This window comes from Camellia sinensis, chromosome 7 (genome assembly GCF_055761805.1).
Source record: "Camellia sinensis isolate YWXY chromosome 7, ASM5576180v1, whole genome shotgun sequence".
NCBI classification, from domain to species: Eukaryota; Viridiplantae; Streptophyta; class Magnoliopsida; order Ericales; family Theaceae; genus Camellia; species Camellia sinensis.
In genome coordinates, this window is record NC_138967.1 from 143,995,462 (window position 1) to 144,014,224 (window position 18,763).

Sequence of the window (18,763 nt, forward strand, 5' to 3'; positions counted from 1 at the left end):
AGCCCTTGCGTCTCACGCACGAGACTCGCCTTCGCCCTTTTGTTATGTATTTATATTTTGTCATGTTGGCGAAGACTTTGAATCTGTTATACATAGTTTCATGGGTTGACGTAGACTTAAATGATCCTGTTTGTACAAAACTTTATGTTACTGTGTTTTCTGTTGTGAGTTATTAATATGTCTATGTATGGTTTGTTATGATGTGCCATGTAAGCACAGCTCTATGGACAAATATTTAAATTTTGCTTCCCTTTGGCCCCCCTTTACTCTGATGAGTTATGTCCGGTTTGGTTTGAGGCCGTAAGTAATCTTATGATTATTGGCCGGTTATGTCCTTAACCCTTGGGACGGGTTCGGGTCATGACATCTTATGGACTACTTGGATTTAAATTTGTTGCTTCCGCACATGTGAGCCCCATATGTATACTCTGATTGTGTGTGACTTTGTAAGTTGGCCTTTGGTGATCTCGGATTATTGGCCATCATTGCACCATTCTACTAGGGGCGGATTGGGGTCGTGACACGCGGTGGCAGTACTGTGGTGACAGAGTGGTAATGGTGGTGCTAACGATGGTAAAGTTGATAAGATCTGGTCTATCTTGTAAGATTCAAAAAAAATGTTTTTTACCTTTAAAATTGTAAAATACTTTCAACCAAAATGAATTCCTTGGTAAAAATGACTATCAAAAATCACTTTTTTTCGATGACTAAGTAACTGTGTATTTTATAAATAAATAAACTATTCTTTTTGTTTATATTCAATTTTTGTATGTCTGGTATATTTTGACACAATGCAAATTAGGATCTAAAAACATCAACATAATCCATATTATTCATCTAAATTTCTATACACAATGTTTGGCTCCAAGGACAAAATCCTCGCTCCACTTCCTAATCGCCCTTTTTTTTTCTTTTTTCTTTTTTTTTGAAAACCCATTTGTCATTTGAGGAAGGTCACAGGGAAACATTTTTTTCCCTCCCCAACAACAACTAATCAACATGTGACATTCAATTTGTACAATCAATAAATACCAACTCTAACAATCTTATACTAATTTGTCAATCCATATCTTTATTGAGTAGTGTTGTTTACAAGTATAGTATAAACAAGAACATAGAAAAATTACAAGTACAAAACTTCACCAAACTCATCATGCCTTTGAGCATGAAGAGGTGCAAAGAGATAAATTTTCTCTATACACACACACATATAGTCATTTTAATATGATGATTAATTAGCATCTAAATGAAGACTAAGGATTAGATTGGGGAGCCGGGGCAGCGCAGGCAGGGGGGAATTTTTGCTGGTGACAGTGGGCTTGTCATTAGCACATTGAGCAGAAGATCCATTTTCACCATTGTATCACAAATGCCACTTATCTTCACATCCTGGCACGGTGAACCCCTACTGCAAGCTCAGTTGCAGATGTTCCCGGGATATCTTTGAAGCTCACATTGGTGATCTTCACACACGAAGGAATTTGAAATCAACAAAAAATGTTCAAATCTATCCAACAGAAAATATATATATATATATATTTTGCAGAACCTCCGGCAGCCCTGCTGTGGCAATGTGTAGTTTTTTTACTGCATAATTAGTTAGAAGTATAACAAAAGTAGGATTTGGGGCGGTGTTGTGCCTAAAACCATTTGGCAATTGATTTGTTGAAAAATAGTTCATTAAAAAAAATTTATTTCATCTTTTGATGAAAATGGGGATTTTAGATCTTTAACATAATCCATATATTTGTGCGCGATCTACAATTTTTGAATATATCTATTAGTATTTTATTTTATATTGATGAGTCAATTTAAAAAATAAAAATAAATAAAAAATAACTAAAGTTAGGTATTTATCAATAGGCAATGTTGTGCCTTATTAACAGTCCTTGGTGGGGGTATATTCTAAACTCATTTCCATAATTCCAAACATTAATTTGAAGGACCTATCAGAAGATCAATAATAAAAAAAATCATATTGACCGGTCACATTTTTTTAGAATAAATCATTCATTTTCTATAAAGATAAATGTGATATGGTTATACCAAATTGATATCTAATCAATTTCATTTTGTGTTTTATTGATCTGCTTGGTGATTCCCCACAATTTGAACAGTTCAAATCATATAAGTGGGCAGGAATAGGCCCAAATCCCACATTTTGAAGTTTTCTTATTTCTTGGGTTGCCAATCAGTCCTCAGAGCTCTGGCCTTTCATGCTATCGTACAGAAGTGTCACGGACGTGGATTCCTCCTTGGCATGGGACTCTCAAAGCCAATTGCGATGTAGCGTTACAGCCTAGCACTTCGAAAGCATCAATCGCAGTGCTTATCGAGACTATTATGGCTCTATTGTGAATGGAGCAATGCAAATGGAGGTAGTGGGGTCAGTCATGCAAGGAGAAGCCATGGCGATTCGATGGGCATGTCTTTTAGCTCGTTCCCTTAATCTCTCCCTCAAGTGGAAATTGTTGGTGATAACAAAGCAGTGATCTGCTTATGTGTGTCGGAGGATGATCCGCCTTGGAGTTGTGCTACTATCATTGAGGACATTAGATGCTTGGCCACCTATTGTAATTTTTCCTTTTTGTGGACTCCTTGTGAGGCCAACAGAGCTGCTCATTGGACAGCCAGAGCCTTTTTTAATGGGTCTCTACCTGTTAACTGGCTTTGTAATCCTCCTGAAGGACTGTGTAAAGCTTTAGCTTTGGTTTCGTAATCTAATGTCAAGCGTTCGAAAAAAGAAAAAAAAATTCTTATTTCTTTTTTCATTTGCATGAATGATTATAGGATGCGTGGGTGATTCCAGGCCTATTACGTGTTATGGCAGCATGATACCAACATAAAATCCTCATTCATTGTCAACAGAGTATAGATTTTGATGTACCTCTGGTTGACATTGATCATATGGGTAGTATTGCTGATCTATCAAAACAGGCGTGCTAACATTGTTCATAACAAGGTCCTCAAAATGCAAGTCTGAGGCAACCCCACTTGGAGAGGCAGGCCATGTCTTAACCCTAACCCCATTCATTGTGTTAGTCATTGTGCAATTCTTTAGAGTCACCCCAGCAACTGGCTTTTCACCATGGTACTTCCCCAGGCTTCCAATATTAATGCCGTGGCCGGGCCCACACTTCACTTTCTCATTGTTTACCTGTTGGCTGCCGTCGCCTAGGGACACACAAACGTCGCCTGTTTTTATATGTGTGTTGTTTATATCACCCCATGTGAGGGGTGATTCTCTTCACATGTGAAAACACAATACACCATGTCAAGGAATGCGACTGCCAACTGACAAGCCGTAAAGACAAGCCGCAAAGATGGACGGCCACCAAAAGTGAAAGAACAACTGGCCATGTGCAAGGCCAGCCAGCTCTCTACCATTCTCAGTGTATAAATAGAGGAAGAGAGAGCAGAGAGAGATGGAGCAAACCGAGCAAACCAAAGAGAATGAGAGATGTAAGGCGGAGAGACCGTCTCTCTCGGTGTGAGTGAAGGAGACGAGAAAGTGGCTGAGTGAGGAGAGTGTGAGCTCCTCCTGTATTGTAATCTTTCTGTAATCTCTCCAATGGTATAGTGATAACCGGTTACTCTCTCGTGGACGTAGGTTTTAAGGCCAAACCACATTAAATATGGTGTCTCTTTCTGTGAGGGTGTGTTGTTCTGCTTGGTATGATTTCTATAAGGTCTTGGGCAGGATCTCCGATCCCAACAAGTGGTATCAGAGCCTTGTTGATGGCGTTTCAGAACAAAAACAGTGTGATTTTCGAAACTGTCCAGAAATCAAATTGCTCAAAATCAGGTTTCGAGCATACCAGGAGCAAGGTCTCGACGAGAGGAGTCCAAATATGCAAAGAAGAGCCCCAGACGAGCCGGAACGCGCCTCCACGCGCCACCTGAACATAGCGCGTAAGTCCTAGTCTCAGCACGCGCGTTCACGCGCTGTGCAGTGAGACGACGCGTCGGCCCAGTCTCGTGCACGCGCCCCACGCGCGGCGGAAGGAAGAAGGGGAGTAGAAGGAACGTGTGTACGAAACGCGCACGCCACATGGCACCACGTCAGAGGCCCGTCAGTAGACGTCAATGACACGTGGCATCCACGTCAGCGCCACGTGTCCGTCTAGTCAGTGACACGTGTCGTCAACGTCATTGACACGTGGCGGTCCAGTCGGTGCCACGTTAGCACCGTCATTGCCACGTCATCTGCAACGTCAGCACACAGAAGAGGGATCCAGTGTGATGCGACTAAGGTGTAGCCGCAATAGAAAGAATCCAATGCTTCGCGGCTAAGGTGTAGTCGCAAATCTGAGGCATACGAAATGTTTTGGCTTGATCTAAGCCATTCAGAGTTCGTTTCTGGCAATCCAATAGTGCTTTCCAACTATTTTGAGTATTCCGAACACATCCATACGGTCAGATTCTGGAATTGGAGTTTTTGTATAAAAAAAAAGCAAATCAAAGTGGTAGACGGCATGAGGTGCAGTGAACGAAATATTCTGTTGGAGTACGAAATATTCCCTGAACTTCTGAAATTGTAATTTGGCCCAGAATTTTCAAAAAATTGTGGTGTGGCCCAACTTTCGGGGATGGTTTTCAGTGAGGTCCCCGAAAGTGCAGCGAAGGTTGGTCCTAGCTAAACGGATCATTCCGGACACAACCGCGAGGTCAGAATAGTGAAATTCTGAATGGTTTTTTAAAGATTGTCAAAACATGGGAGTTTGTCATCTTTAATAGACGAAGGAAGGTTGTCGGATATTGTGGAACGCTGCGGATTCACTTAAAAGGTTAGAATTGGTAGATTCTGACCAGATTGGACAACCAGATACAGATTCAGATAGATCATTGAAGACCAGAGGAGATCAGGCTTGATCAAGTAGTGGATCGAGGGAGATCAGGATTGGTCAGGGGGCGATCAGAGGATTGCAGAGATGATTATCTTCGAAGTACATCGGAAGATCTGGTTCAAGACCATTCATCGATGGACAAATGATTTGGCAACAAGTACAGGCTCAAGGAAATGCTGTGGCTGTTGGAGCTACTGTATATGAGTAGGTACTGATGAAATGTGGATGTGTAGAACAATAGTTGTAGAGGAGCATACTAAGCGCAGAAGCATAAATGCAGACATGCAGCAATGCAAGGGTACGCTAGAGTGTCGTACAGAGGCGCGAGAAAAGTATGTAGCAATGGGTTGTTGAAAGTTCACAGGAACTTCCAGACAGAGAAATTGAGACGGGTAAAACGCAAGAGTGCGCGCCAAGGAGTGGCAAGTCTTTTTCTCTATGGTGGTTTCTTTAGTTCCATGGCAGCGAAGGATAGAGTTGATGCGAATCTCTCAAGCGAGCTCGACGCAGGGAGACCAGAAGCCATGTGTGCGAGCACTATGCAAAATTGCATAGCTGACGATGCTTTGACAGATGAAGCTACTGTCAACCATCAATCTACTGGATAGCAAATCAGGGATTGGAAAGGCACAGACAACGAGCATATGTGGAAACGCTAGGAGGTTGTTCAGAAGTGCAGAGGGCAAAGGCTGATAGTTCAGAGGAAAAGCTCCGAGCAAAGAAGACCAAGGACGTTGATGGGATAAACAACGAGTTTTCTATTGCTTCAATGACTGGTCCTGCGAGATAAGACATGACAGTCAAGGGCATCTCAGTAGGGGGTGCAGGACATCCAATTAGAGGGTGTCGGATATCTTGGTTACGCAAGTTCAAGCATAGCAGGTGAAGACATCCGAGACAGGAAGCGTGGAAGAGATCTGTGGGAGATAGGAGCAGAGGCTCTCTCCAAATCAGAGAGTGGTGTGAGTTGAGTTGAGGATGTAGGATTCCCTCCTCCTTTTGTATCTTTGGTGTATTATCTCTAGCTTCAGGGGATGCAGCGTCTCAGTGAAGAGATGCAGACTATGCTAAAATTTGGGCATAACAAGATTAGCAGCAATGTGTGCACTAGATCACCTCACATGGGTTGAGGGGGTGATTTGTTGATATCACCCCATGTGAGGGGTGATTCTCTTCACATGTGAAAACACAGCACACCATGTCAAGGAATGCGGCTGCCAACCGACAAGCCGCAAAGACAAGCCGCAAAGACAAGCCGCAAAAGTGGACAGCCACCAAAAGTGAAGGAACAGCTGGCCATGTGCAAGGCCAACCAGCTCTCTACCATTCTCAGTGTATAAATAGAGGAAGAGAGAGCAGAGAGAGATGGAGCAAACCGAGCAAACCAAAGAGAGTGAAAGATGTGAGGCGGAGAGACCGTCTCTCTCGGTGTGAGCGAGGGAGATGGGAGAGTGGCTGAGTGAGGAAAGTGTGAGCTCCTCCTCTATTGTAATCTTTCTGTAATCTCTCCAATGGTATAGTAATAACCGGTTACTCTCCCGTGGACGTAAGCTTTGAGACCGAACCACGTTAAATATGGTGTCTCCTTCTATGAGGGTGTGTTGTTCTGCTTGGTATGATTTCTATAAGGTCTTAGGCGGGATCCCCGATCCCAACATGTGCCCGTGATGTTGATCCTGCTGGAACGCCCAATGTGGATTCCATCAGTCTTTAGGCTCGTCTCTGGCACATTTATGGTGATGTCTTGAAGTGTCATGTTCTTGCAGCTTAGAATCATGTGAAAGAACTTGCTGTTTAATGAAGTTATGTCTTGAATTATTGCTCTTGTGACCGAGTTGAATCGGATGTTCTGTTTGGAGAGACGAATATAGAAAAATTTGATACACTTTTGAATTTTAAATTCTAATATACTTTTTACATATTCTCAGAACAATTTAATAAATTTTTATATATACATTTGTTACACATTTCTTTACTTTTTCAGTGAAAAGTTCACACAAACATCATAGCGGTCATTAGTATTTCACAAAAGGTTATTTTTTAACTGCGAAAATGAAACGATATGAAAAGAAATTTATGTTTTTGAACTTTTTATTGTTTTTATTTTTGAAAAATCGAAATTGAGAAAATGAAAACAAAATCAAACTTCCATAACTATTGGGATTTGTTTGGCTACCACTTTTTGGCTAAAAATCTAAAAATAACAAGTTGTATGGTTTGGCTAATGGCAATACGTAAATTAGTCCATAAAAATTTTAAAAATCATAACTTACGTATATTTGTAAGAACTTACACTATTTTATGAGATAGCTTATATATATTTGTGAAAACTTACGTAAGTACATATAGTATATGCACCTTACTCTCCCAAACACTTCTGTTGGCTAAATAAGTAACTTCGCATAAAAAAAATCAATTGTTTTGATAATCTAAGCAAAATTGAACAAAAACAATTTTACCGATAATTGGTTATGTTAACAAGGACTACATAACACCGTAAGGGTAATATAGCATTTTCTCACAAAAATGCAAAAGTATGAAAAGACTCACAAACTATCTCATTAAAAAAAAAGGGTAAATTTTTTAACAATTAACAAACGTATTTTTTTTTAATTCTTAAATAAATAAATAAAAAGCATTTGTCACCCCCCTTTAAGCTACAATATTTGAATATGCAATTTTTGGGTCTGATCTTTTATGTATTTGTCAGTATATTTACATATACATTGAGATTAATGAGCACACATTGGGGTAGTCCAAGAAAGTTAATTTTTGAAAATTGTTTTCACATATAAAATAAAAAACGACTTCATTTTTTTTTTTTTTTTTTTGATCTTTTCATTATTTATATTTTTGATGAAAAATGAAAGTAAGAAAACAAAAGCACAACCAAAAACAACCCTTTACTTGCACTAATTACTATATGGTTGAAGCTACAAAATATTAGAAACAATAGGACTTACAGTGGGTAGTGAATTGCATTTTCCTGTTTGGGCACAATTATTTTCTTTCCAAGCAATTTCTCCTTGGCCATCAAAAGTTCCACCTGAGAGTGCCAAGCCATCAATGTTTTGGAAAATAATTTGTACGGGCACAAAATATTCGTCACACGTGTACTCCTCATGATCAAGCTTATTTACCTTGAATGGTGTCGTATAGCCTGCAAAACAACTCAGGCGAGCTAACCAGCGGGTGTGTGCAGGAAAATCCCTCCGATGCTTAAGTTTGCCCTTAAGATCAATATAGGAAAAGCTCTCTAGAAATTCAGTGAGTAAAGTTGCATTACCTTTTTAAAGTTTACCTCTGAGCTTTTATGTATTCCACAAGGTAGACTTGTAGCAGGACTCTAAATCCTCTTCGTAGAGTCCCATCAGGAGTCTATCTCTTGAAGGATAATTCCTATTCTTTAACACCCTTATCTCCAAAGTGCGAGTAAAATAACACCACTCCTACCTCGGTCATCAAGCTAAGTGCTATCCTGGTTAGTCAAGGACCGAGTAGCCGTATTGAATTCTTGCATTTAAGACTGTCGAGCAACACGTTATGTCGTGCTAGCTACAAGACCTTGCTCGGTTTTTTGGCTCAGTTATGTGATCAACTCTGCTATCATAAACTGTCAACCATTGTCCGGTCTCCCCAAAACTAGCTCGGTCCCAAAGCCACATCAACCTAGAATGACATACAGAGCTAAACAAAGTCCATCTAGCTTGGTTTGTTGCACGGCACAAACACAAGGCCCATACAAACTTAGCTTGGCTCACTTTGCACACAAACTCAACCCGGCTCATTTGCACGGCTCAAATCCGAGATCCACGCAAACTTAGCTTGGCCCATTTGCACGGCGCAAACCACCCTCTCATAATCCAACCATCTTGTGACTTGATTTTATCGAGGTCTTTAGGAGCTTTCCAAGTTCCTTGATCATCAATGGTACTGTGAGCCTTGCAAGGTCCTTGAAACTTCACTGGACCAACCATATATGTCCCTTGTGATATCACAATTGTGCTTGGATCCTTTGATGCACATGCCTCTTTCAAAGAACTCATTATACCCTATGTATAAACACACACTACTTTAACTTTGTTACATTAAGTAAGAAGATAGATAGGAAAATAACAATACTATATATCTAGGAGAGAAAAAAAAAATTACTTAAAAATTATATCAACAGGCTACATTCATTCTATAAGAATGGCCCGCAACACAATGTCTATAATTTACGCTATACATTTCACTTTTAGGATAAGTTTTGGGATACAAATTCTGGGTACATAACCTATTTCATAGCAAAAATATAAAGAAGTTATGTTTTGATCTTGAATTTTTTAAGGACATGAAAAAGAACAGGAAAAATAAGAATAAAAATGAAGTACAAGCTATAAAGTTTTTTTTTTTTTTTTTGCCCTTTTTTCTGTGTTTTGGCAGGATTAGAGAAATGAAAGAAAATGAATATATATAGGGCAAACTTGTTTGCCCAAAATGTGAGGATGCACTCTTGCCCAAAATGTTTGCGGCCGAGGATCCAGACTCTTTAGGAGTAAGGAGTGCATCCTCACAACAGTTTGCCCAAAATGTTCAGCTTTGATTTGCAGTTCAGATTTTTCTCTATATATTATTTAGGGTCAAAAAATCATTGATTAAGATACATTCTCATGGGGAGCTTTTTTGCACCTGGCAGCGCACATGCACAAGCAAAAACTCTTCAAAATTTATTTTTTATTTTATTTTATTTGTTCAGTGTAAGTTTTGAGTCTACTACAAATAGCACAAAATGTATCACATGTTCACACTGATTAAGTCTCAATTCACACCCCGTTTGGAAAAGCCATGTGATAAATCATTATGTTTGTGCTTAAATTTTTTGAATTTATGACAATCCAGTTAATGGATTTAGCATCACTCGTTCAAGAAGTATAGACTTTACAGTCTTCATGGTTGTGTTAAAAGTCTGACCTTTTCTAATCGGGCATGTAATGATAGGCTCTCTTAGACTCGAATTGGGGGCATAGGCTTTTCAATTTCCAGATGCAGATATCTTGCCCTCTCAGACTCCACTGTAGGAAGCCTCATGCACTATGTCACTGCTACATAAATATATATATATATATATATATATATAACAACCAGAAATAAGAAAATAGAAGAAAGAGAAGCTACATTACTTTTCAGTAAAATTCGAACCCGTGCATCGCACCCTGTAAGGAAACATCTACATCAAGCAGTTTATAAATGCCCCTCATAGTTCACAAAATTGATAAATGACACAAACTGCAAGTTCAAGTTCTCAGGTTGCCTTAATCACTTTCCAAAACAACTCAGGAACAAAATAATTGCAATTATGGTATATCTGATTTCAAAAATTCAAGAACAAAATTGTTTTAATTATGGCGTATCTGATTTAATCCTCAATCCTCGTATACATGAAACAATTGTAATCAATAATGCTGTTGGGGTCGCAGGACATCCAAGAATCGTCGACTACTAGCATTTCAAAATGTTGTTCTGTTTTCAGTGGCATTCTTGGTTCTGCTAATAAAATCATCAATTGTCATGGTCCCCAGCTCTCCACCAAACCTAGATCGAATTGTAAGTGTTTGTGTCTCGACCTCCTTGGGCCCCACAACAGCCATCAATGGGATTTTCTGCTTCTCTGCATTTCGAATGAGCTTTGGCAGGCGCTCACCACTGCAAACTTCTGCCCGAATACCACTTGCTTTCAGTTTGCTTGTCACTTGATTGCAGTACTCGAGCTGAAAACATATAAACACAATTGGTCACTCCTCTCAACTATTATGGCACAAATCCTACAGGGAGTATGACATGCACAACTGAAGCAATCTCATGTCATGTGAGCATATGCACAATCTATTGGCATGGTGGAGACTATCCACTGTAGCCTCCATAAGCATATATCACACATTCTTTTCAATTTCAGTTTTAAAAAAAATACCAGTGCTGGTTCCCTTTAATCAAGGGTGCTGAGAGAGGTGAGATTAGAGAGAGACTTACCTTTGGCATTATTTTGCATGAAGTAGTTGCTCTCATGCTCAAACCTACATTTTCACACTTAGCAGCATGATCATCTACCATTTGACCACACAATGCCCCTTGTCATATATGAAGATTAGTATTGTACTCTCAATAACAAACAATTGACTATCTTGCCAATTTAGCAGTAGGTAAGGGTTTTATGTGTATTTTTATGTCAAAAACACACAATCATGCACCTGTTGTATGTCGTGTATGTATGCATAAAACAATACGGGGTCGGGAACCATGTGCACTAGGTACAACTATAAAGTTGAAATGTAAATCAGAATAAAATTGAATAAACATGTATAAAAGGTTAAAGTTTTTTTTTTTTGGGTACAAAAGGTCAAATCAAAATATAAATGTAAATAAATAAAAAATAAAGAGATGTCTGCAATAGGGTACTGTGCAAGCTTCTATTATGATGCATCACAAACAGTATTGAAAAAGCATCACAGATATCAGAGGGTTCTTTTTATTAGATTAGATTTTCATTCATATCAAATGGAATCTCAATTTTATGGAACAGACTAAATTGCAAGCCTATGAAACTGAAGATACCTGTGTGTCAGTTACTGGTAAAACTCGAGCTTGGATTGGACATAGCCACAATGGAAAATCTCCAGCATAATGCTCTATGAGGACTCCAAAGAACCGCTCCAAGGATCCAAGAACTGCTCTGTGAATCATGATAGGCCTCTTCTTCTCTGAGTTTGAATCAACATATGTAATGTCAAAACGCTGCGGTAAATTAAAATCAACCTGTCCACATGGAAAAAGAAAAATATTTTTCCATTAGAAGATCAGTGTTTCACCACCAGTAAAGACCGAAGAGAACATGTGAGAGAAAACAACATGACTGTGATGACATACTTGTGCTGTAAATACCCCCAAACAAATTATAAGCCAATCATAAGTTCTGGACTTGCCTGTATGGTTGAGCATTGCCACTTCCTTCCAAGAGCATCCTCAATCTTGAGATCAATCTTTGGACCATAAAAGGCACCACCACCTTCATCAACCTGATAGCTCCACCCTTTATCATCTAATGCATCTTTAAGGGCAGATGTTGCTTTTTCCCATATATCATCACCTCCCACAGCTTTTTCTGGCCTCGTTGAAAGGTTCACTTCATACTTGCTAAAACCAAATTGCAGTAATATTTCTTCTGTGAGATCTAGGACACCCCTGATCTCATCTTTGATTTGATCATCTAAACAAAATATGTGTGCATCATCCTGCAAAATCAATAGAAAGTGAAATTATAGATATTGCAAATACCATGATTTACAATGTGCTTATTAATGATGCCACACTATGAAAACATGTTGATGCCCACAGCCCATCACCAACAAAGTTAGCCATGCATCTGCCAGCGCTACTGTCTTGACGTGGTAGCATAGGGTTTCAACACTGTGTCTGTCAAAGACGCTGACTAGAGTCATAAAAATATAAGCCTCGACTTGACCAAGCATCGGCCAACCCAGATGGGCGTAATCCTAAGTAAATGTGCCCCCCAATGATACAATCAGCAGGTGGTTTAATGTACTTCAAAATCTACTCAACAAGCAACCTAGATGTCTAATCTTGATGATATAAAAGATTCGAGAACACAGACCACAGATCTGAAACTAGTATTTTATCTGAAGTGTCCATGAAACATGACATAATTTGATGTCTCAAATCAACTTTGACAATTACCAAAACAAACAAATACCAACTAAAAGTTTCCAGATATAAATCTAAGAAATGAAAATGTACCTGAGTGAAACCTCTTACACGGAAAAGGCCATGTAAGCTTCCAGATAATTCATATCTATATACAGTTCCCAGCTCCGCAACCCTTATTGGAAAATCCCTATAAGAGTGAAGCTTCCTTTTGTAAACCAAAATATGGTAAGGGCAGTTCATTGGTCGCAGCTGGTAAAGTTCTTCCTCAATCTTCATCTGATCATACATGTTCTCTTTGTAGAAGTCCAGATGACCACTGATTTTCCAAAGATCTGCCTTTGCTACATGCGGTGTATACAACAGATCATAACCACGTACCATGTGAATTTTTTTCCAGAAGCCTTCTATAATGTGCCTCACAATTGCCCCCTTTGGATGCCAGAACACCAAACCTCCACCAGCTTCATCCTACAAATTTGTCACAGAAGGTTGAGTTTCAACTGCAAATTTGTCTTTGCAAATGAATAGCAATGAGTAACTTTCGAAATAAATAATAACAAATTAGCAACTCTAAGCCATTAATAGGCAGTAGAAAGTAGCACAACATAGTTTCGTTGCAATTGCAAATGAGATCTACCTGTATGGAGAACAGATCAAGATCTTGGCCGAGGCGCCTGTGATCCCGTTTTTTAGCCTCCTTTTTAAAATGAAGGTACGCTTTCAGTTGTTTATCATTCTCCCATGCTGTGCCATAAATCCTTTGGAGCATTGGTTTATCTGTGTCTCCTCTCCAGTAGGCACCAGCAACAGATTCAAGTTCAACAGCTTTCCTGTCAATTTTTCCAGTAGACTCAACATGGGGCCCAGCACAAAGGTCCCACCATTCATTACCTGGAAAGGATATAGAATAGGGTAGAGAGTAGAGCAAGCATGACAAACATTTGCAGATGGTTCAACCTTACTGCATGAGACTTCAAATTATTCACGCAAGAACACACTAATTTACTAAATTAAGTTACATGTTTCTTTCTACTAACCTTAAGCACGCCAGTAGATCACTAAAGAAAAGTTATATCTACAGTGTTTCATCAAGAAACAAGGTGCTTTTCCTTCTTCTGGACTAACAAATAACCATGTGATTTCTTCACATAGCCAACAGTCAACACCACATCCCATGCTCCCTTTTTATGCTTATCAATTACCAATCCTTCCATGTGATAATCCAAAACAGTGTCTAACACCTTCTAACTACTTTTATGTGGTAATACCGTAATAGTAATACCCAACTTCCAAATCACTAACATTAAAATGTAGAATGTTCCACCTTAATGTATTAATACCACCAAATCAGAAAAATAAGAAAAGTCTATTAAGAGGTTAAGGAATAGAGCTAGTTACAAGAAAAGGCAAAAGACAGAGGCGAAAATATGTACCTAGTATAAGCAAGAACAATCTTCCCAATTTATCCTTACAGTGGACAATTTTTTGTTTTTTTCCAGATTCTCAAATAAAAGCGCAATTTCAAAGGCAGCAACTGGAGAGCAAGTCCAATTGTCTACCTCAAGAAATCCCTTCTTCTTTCATCTACACAGCTATCTACACAAACTTCACTCAATATGATTGTCTTGGCTCTCAAATAACTAACAAAGTGATTCTATTCCAATAAGGAAGCTAAGCATGTTGCACAGAACTCAGAAACCTTTGGCAAAATGCATGCTGAAATTTCATCATTAGAATGAAAAGAACATTTCATATTACAGTCAAGGGCTCAAACTAAGGCCATAGGCACCATTCATCTTCAAGTGGGATTTCAACTGCATTGCACAAGGCATGAGACAACTTCACCTTGTTACACTAAATTACATGGACGTATGAGTTGGTATTGCAACCAAATGTGTCAAGAGACAAGACTCAAATTCAAATCAACTCAAGAAAGACAGAATCCCATTTCAAAACCCCTAAAAACAGCTGTACAGAATCCTCAGCGCACAAGATACTCTCACCCTTTATGGTTTCCATTCATTAATAATAAGATACAGTTTGCATTGCAATTGAGGATCTCGTGGCCCACCCCACACACCATAGTAGGTATCACAGCACGCTAATTTAGATAAACCTTAAAAAATTATTTTCTAATTAATTAACAAGCATAAATTCACAAAATATGTAACAAGTTGGCAACCACATCACTGGGAATAAAATCGAACAGTGAAAAAAACATTTTTAAATGTGATTAGTTTTCCAAATAGCAAGAACTAAAGAATAAAGTTGTCAACATAGATTTCCCAACATAAAATGCTTAGAATGGTTAGTTTCACAAAGAGCTGGAAGCAAAAATGAATGCATGCATTTACAAGCCTTACCGATATGATAGATTGTGATGGGACCTTCCTTGATACTTTCCAATATTTCCATCTTGTAAGGTTCATTGATAGCCTTTATTCGTCTCTCAGCTTCATCTCTGGTAACTTCTTCTCTAATTAGTGGTAAATTTCGACCAATAATGCGATCCTACAGGTGATTTAAGAAATAAATTCTGTACCCTGAAATAATAGGCTAATGAATATTCTCCCAAGTTCATGACCTTCCATTTAGTTAAAAATGATAATGCTAGTAACCATGAACTGAGTCTGCTCACCATCTCCTTCTTAATCCTTTTCAGGTCTGTATCAGTCAAGGGCTCCATATCAAAGTCGTAATAAAACCCACATTCTATCCATGGACCGATGGTCACCTTTGCATCTGGATAGATCCTTTGAACAGCCATGGCCATTACATGAGCACACTGCATTGATGTATGAGATTGTTTAGTCCAAAAACATTGTAGTAGTTAAACATGTATGTCTTCGTATGCTCTTTTGGTTATGTACAAATGGATTTACATTTACTTACGTTTATATAAACATGGGAAGATAGCATGATCCAGTGCTAAAAGCACCTAATATGGGTCAATGCTAATGTGTCCTGACCATTCTATTGAAAATTGAACAAATGTCTCGTCCTAATTCATTATGACATATACAATACATGACATTTCAAGTCCAAATATAACTTCAATGGCAACAGCTCCAAAAAAACAACAGTAACAATAATGCTTCCTCTAGTGGCCCTGTTTGGTAGAGCTTTTTTTAAGTTAAAAGCTGATAATCAGAAAACACCCTTCCCAAACTTCCAAATAATTAGCATTTTTTAGCTCATTTAAGTTGTTTCTGTCCAATAAGTTATAAGCGAAAGCTGCACCAAATAGTCTAGCACAGACTCCCAAATTAAAATAAACTACAGTCACCTCTTAGAAGCTGCAACAAACAGCCTCACTGTGTGCTTTTCATATTTTGTTATTTTTTTGGAAAATTACAAATAAGTGGGATCTTCACAAAATATTTACAAATTCATGAAAAAGTTTATAACTTTAATTATTAAAGTTCATAAAGTTTACCACTAATTTGAATTTTTTTTTTTTTTTTGAAAACCTACACTGAATTGCATTTCCCCTTCTTTTCTTTTTTTTTCTTTTTTTTTTTTTTTTTGGGGGGGGGGGGTTAAAATAATATGATTCCTCTAGTTCTTCATATTACAGAGGAAATAAATTCAAATTCAATCAACTTTTTGTTATGAGGTTTCAAAGTTCTATATTTTGTTTCCTTTTATTTATTTTCACGGTGTTTATAGTGTAATCAATCAAATAGGGCACCAGAATGAATTAAATCACATAACTAACATTTAAATATTACAGGTGGAACAGGGGTATTCTCTGGCTTTAAATATTGGGAAAAAATTAAATCTTTGGGAGCTAACACTTCCAATTAAGGCTCCGTTTGGCAAGAGCTAAATGGGGCTTTTTTTTTTCTTTTTTTTTTTTTTTTGCTATTTCAGCCCAAAAAAAAAAAAAATCTATTTTAACTACAAAAAATAAAATATCACCTCGTAATCATTACATTATTCTCTCTCAAAAAAAAAAAAAAAACCAACAAAATCAAAAAAATCAAAAAAATACTCCCAAACCAAACTTTTTATCCTATGCTAAAATAGTAAAAAAAGCCAAAAAGTCAAAAATCAACCCACTTCCCAAACAGAGGCTAACTGGAATGACGAAAAAGACAAAAAGTATCGATTTTCTTTCTCATTTTCTGGCCAGCCAAACAGAAAACGAATACAAATTAAACAAAGAAAAGTAAAAGAATTGACAAATTTATAAGGGGAGAAACTGAATTACTGTGTGGCGAATTCTGAGAAGGCTCTCAGATGAATCGTTAGTGGGAAGAACGATCTTCTCGGTCGAAATCTCTTCCTTATCTTCGGCGATTGAAGCTGTCTCAATCGATTCGGTAGCCACAGCGGACGATGTCGAAACCCCATTTCTCTTGTGATACAGAGCTAAAACCCTAATTTGTCTCTGAAAAGCTGTTCTGGAGATTGAGAATAAGGTTTTCGAAGGAGAGTGGAGAGGGAAGAAAGAAGAGCGTGAAATTGAGGCAGCGTTTGTTGAGAGACGGAGAGAGAAAGTGAAGAGAGAGTGAGAAGATAAAGCCATCCTCTGGACGACGAACATTGGTTACAATTTTTCTCTCTAAATCTTTAAATCTTGGCTGAAAACAGAGTATTGAGGTTTTGTGGTGCAGATTTTCTCTCTGTGAAGAGTCTGTTTTGCTCTCTCTCCCCAAATGACAAACGACCACGAAATAAATTTGGACTGCTTGGCGCATCTCCAACCCAGCCCATTGTTTTTTTTTTTTTTAATCAAATTTTTTTTTTTTTGATGTAACATGCCTCTTTTTACTGCTCTAATTCTTTCGCAAATAATAATAGGTGGTTTGGGATAATCTAAATAAATATATTTTTTAATTTTTTATGAAAAAATATATAGAAAAGTAGAGAGGTGATGTGATAGAAAAAAAATAAAAAGTGTGTACTTATTAGTACACCCCAAACAAGATCTTTTATTAAATTAAAGATAAATATATTTTTCGTCAAATCATTATTTATGATCGTTGGAATTGCAGGCCATTTTTATTATTGGGCGATCGACCAGATATCTAACCGGTTGTCCTTAAGGATGACTATCTCTGTACAAAAACTTATGAAAAAATTACACTGACCGATCGATCGGTCGGACATTCTTAAAATTCTCCATTGGAGCTTGTAATATCATATAAAGTTTTTACTTAAATTTGATATTAAAAAAAAAAAAAGATACAACATTGAAAATGCTTTTAGAATTAAAATTAAGATAGTATTTGGTTTAGTTTTTAAATTAATATTTGAATAAAAAATTAAAAATATGTTTGACTAATAAGAAGGGAAGAGTGTGGAAGTGAAAAAAAAGACGGTCAAAAATTCTCTCTCTAGAATGAGAGCCTCTCTGCTAGTCTAGTAGCTGTCTAGGGTTTATGCCTTTCCCAGTTTTCTTTGTCTGTCTATTCCTCAAGATTTTCCTGCAGGTTTCCCTTTTCTCTTTTCTCTTTATTCTCTATTCTTTTCTTGGACTTCGTGCCCTCTTTTCCTAGTTGCTTTGATGGAGAGTTTTGACTTACTCGAAGGCACTGATGAGAACGAGGATGTCTCTGGAAGGTGTTTGGTGGGCAAAATCCTAGCTCCCAAAATTTTAAACAGGCAAGCAGTTCTCAATATTATCCACAGTGCATGGAAAACCTGAACACCGGTGCGAATCTCGTCTTGGAACGACAATGTTTATCTCTTTTAGTTTGAAGAGCTTGCAGATCGTCAGAAAGTTCTTGAGGATGCTCCCTGGTCGGTTATAGGTAGTCTTCTTGTTCTCCAACCTCCCCAACCTGGAATGGTCACATAAGAGTTGGAGTTTCGTTGGTGTCTCTTTTGGGTTCAAGTCCATGGTTTGCCGATCGAAAAGTTAACCCGTGGGCACGGCGAAACCATTGGACGGTGTATTGTGTGATTAATCAGCGTGGAGGCCCATACGGAAAGGCTCCTATTGCAGCGTAACTTTTTGAGGATTCGAATTGAGGTTGATGTTACTAAGCCGTTGCTGTAAGGTTTCATTTTCCATCATGAAGAAAAATGGAAGGTTCTAGGTGGTGCTAGTATCAAAGTTCTCTATAAATATGAGAAGTTATCTGAGTTTTGCTATGATTATGGAAAAATAGGCCATGACCAGAATGCTTATAAAGTTGTCTCTCGGAAACATGGTCTCAACTCGGGATATGGCCCGGACATGCGCACCGGTGTAGCTCGGAGTCTGA

General features: G+C 38.1%; 1 protein-coding gene and 1 pseudogene across 2 annotated transcripts; both read right to left on the reverse strand.

The window, feature by feature from the left end:
- Positions 1-1,046: 1,046 nt before the first annotated feature.
- LOC145794807 (exopolygalacturonase-like) lies at positions 1,047-9,236 on the reverse strand (annotated as a pseudogene).
- Positions 9,237-10,165: 929 nt separating this feature from the next.
- On the reverse strand, positions 10,166-17,287 carry EMB2761 (threonyl-tRNA synthetase, putative / threonine-tRNA ligase). 2 transcript variants are annotated; one of them, XR_014336150.1, is made up of 8 exons: positions 16,762-17,287; positions 15,187-15,333; positions 14,912-15,059; positions 13,186-13,439; positions 12,639-13,016; positions 11,807-12,115; positions 10,857-11,639; positions 10,166-10,597 (listed from the first exon to the last, which is right to left on the reverse strand). XR_014336150.1 is itself a non-coding variant. In XM_028246629.2 (8 exons), the coding sequence occupies exons 1-8, from the start codon at positions 17,095-17,097 to the stop codon at positions 10,337-10,339; spliced, it is 2,034 nt and encodes a 677-aa protein (XP_028102430.2). In that variant the 5' UTR covers positions 17,098-17,287; the 3' UTR covers positions 10,166-10,336. The 2 variants fall into 2 exon arrangements, 1 of the variants encoding a protein (XP_028102430.2); XM_028246629.2 differs by having other exon boundaries at positions 11,439-11,639.
- Positions 17,288-18,763: the final 1,476 nt, after the last annotated feature.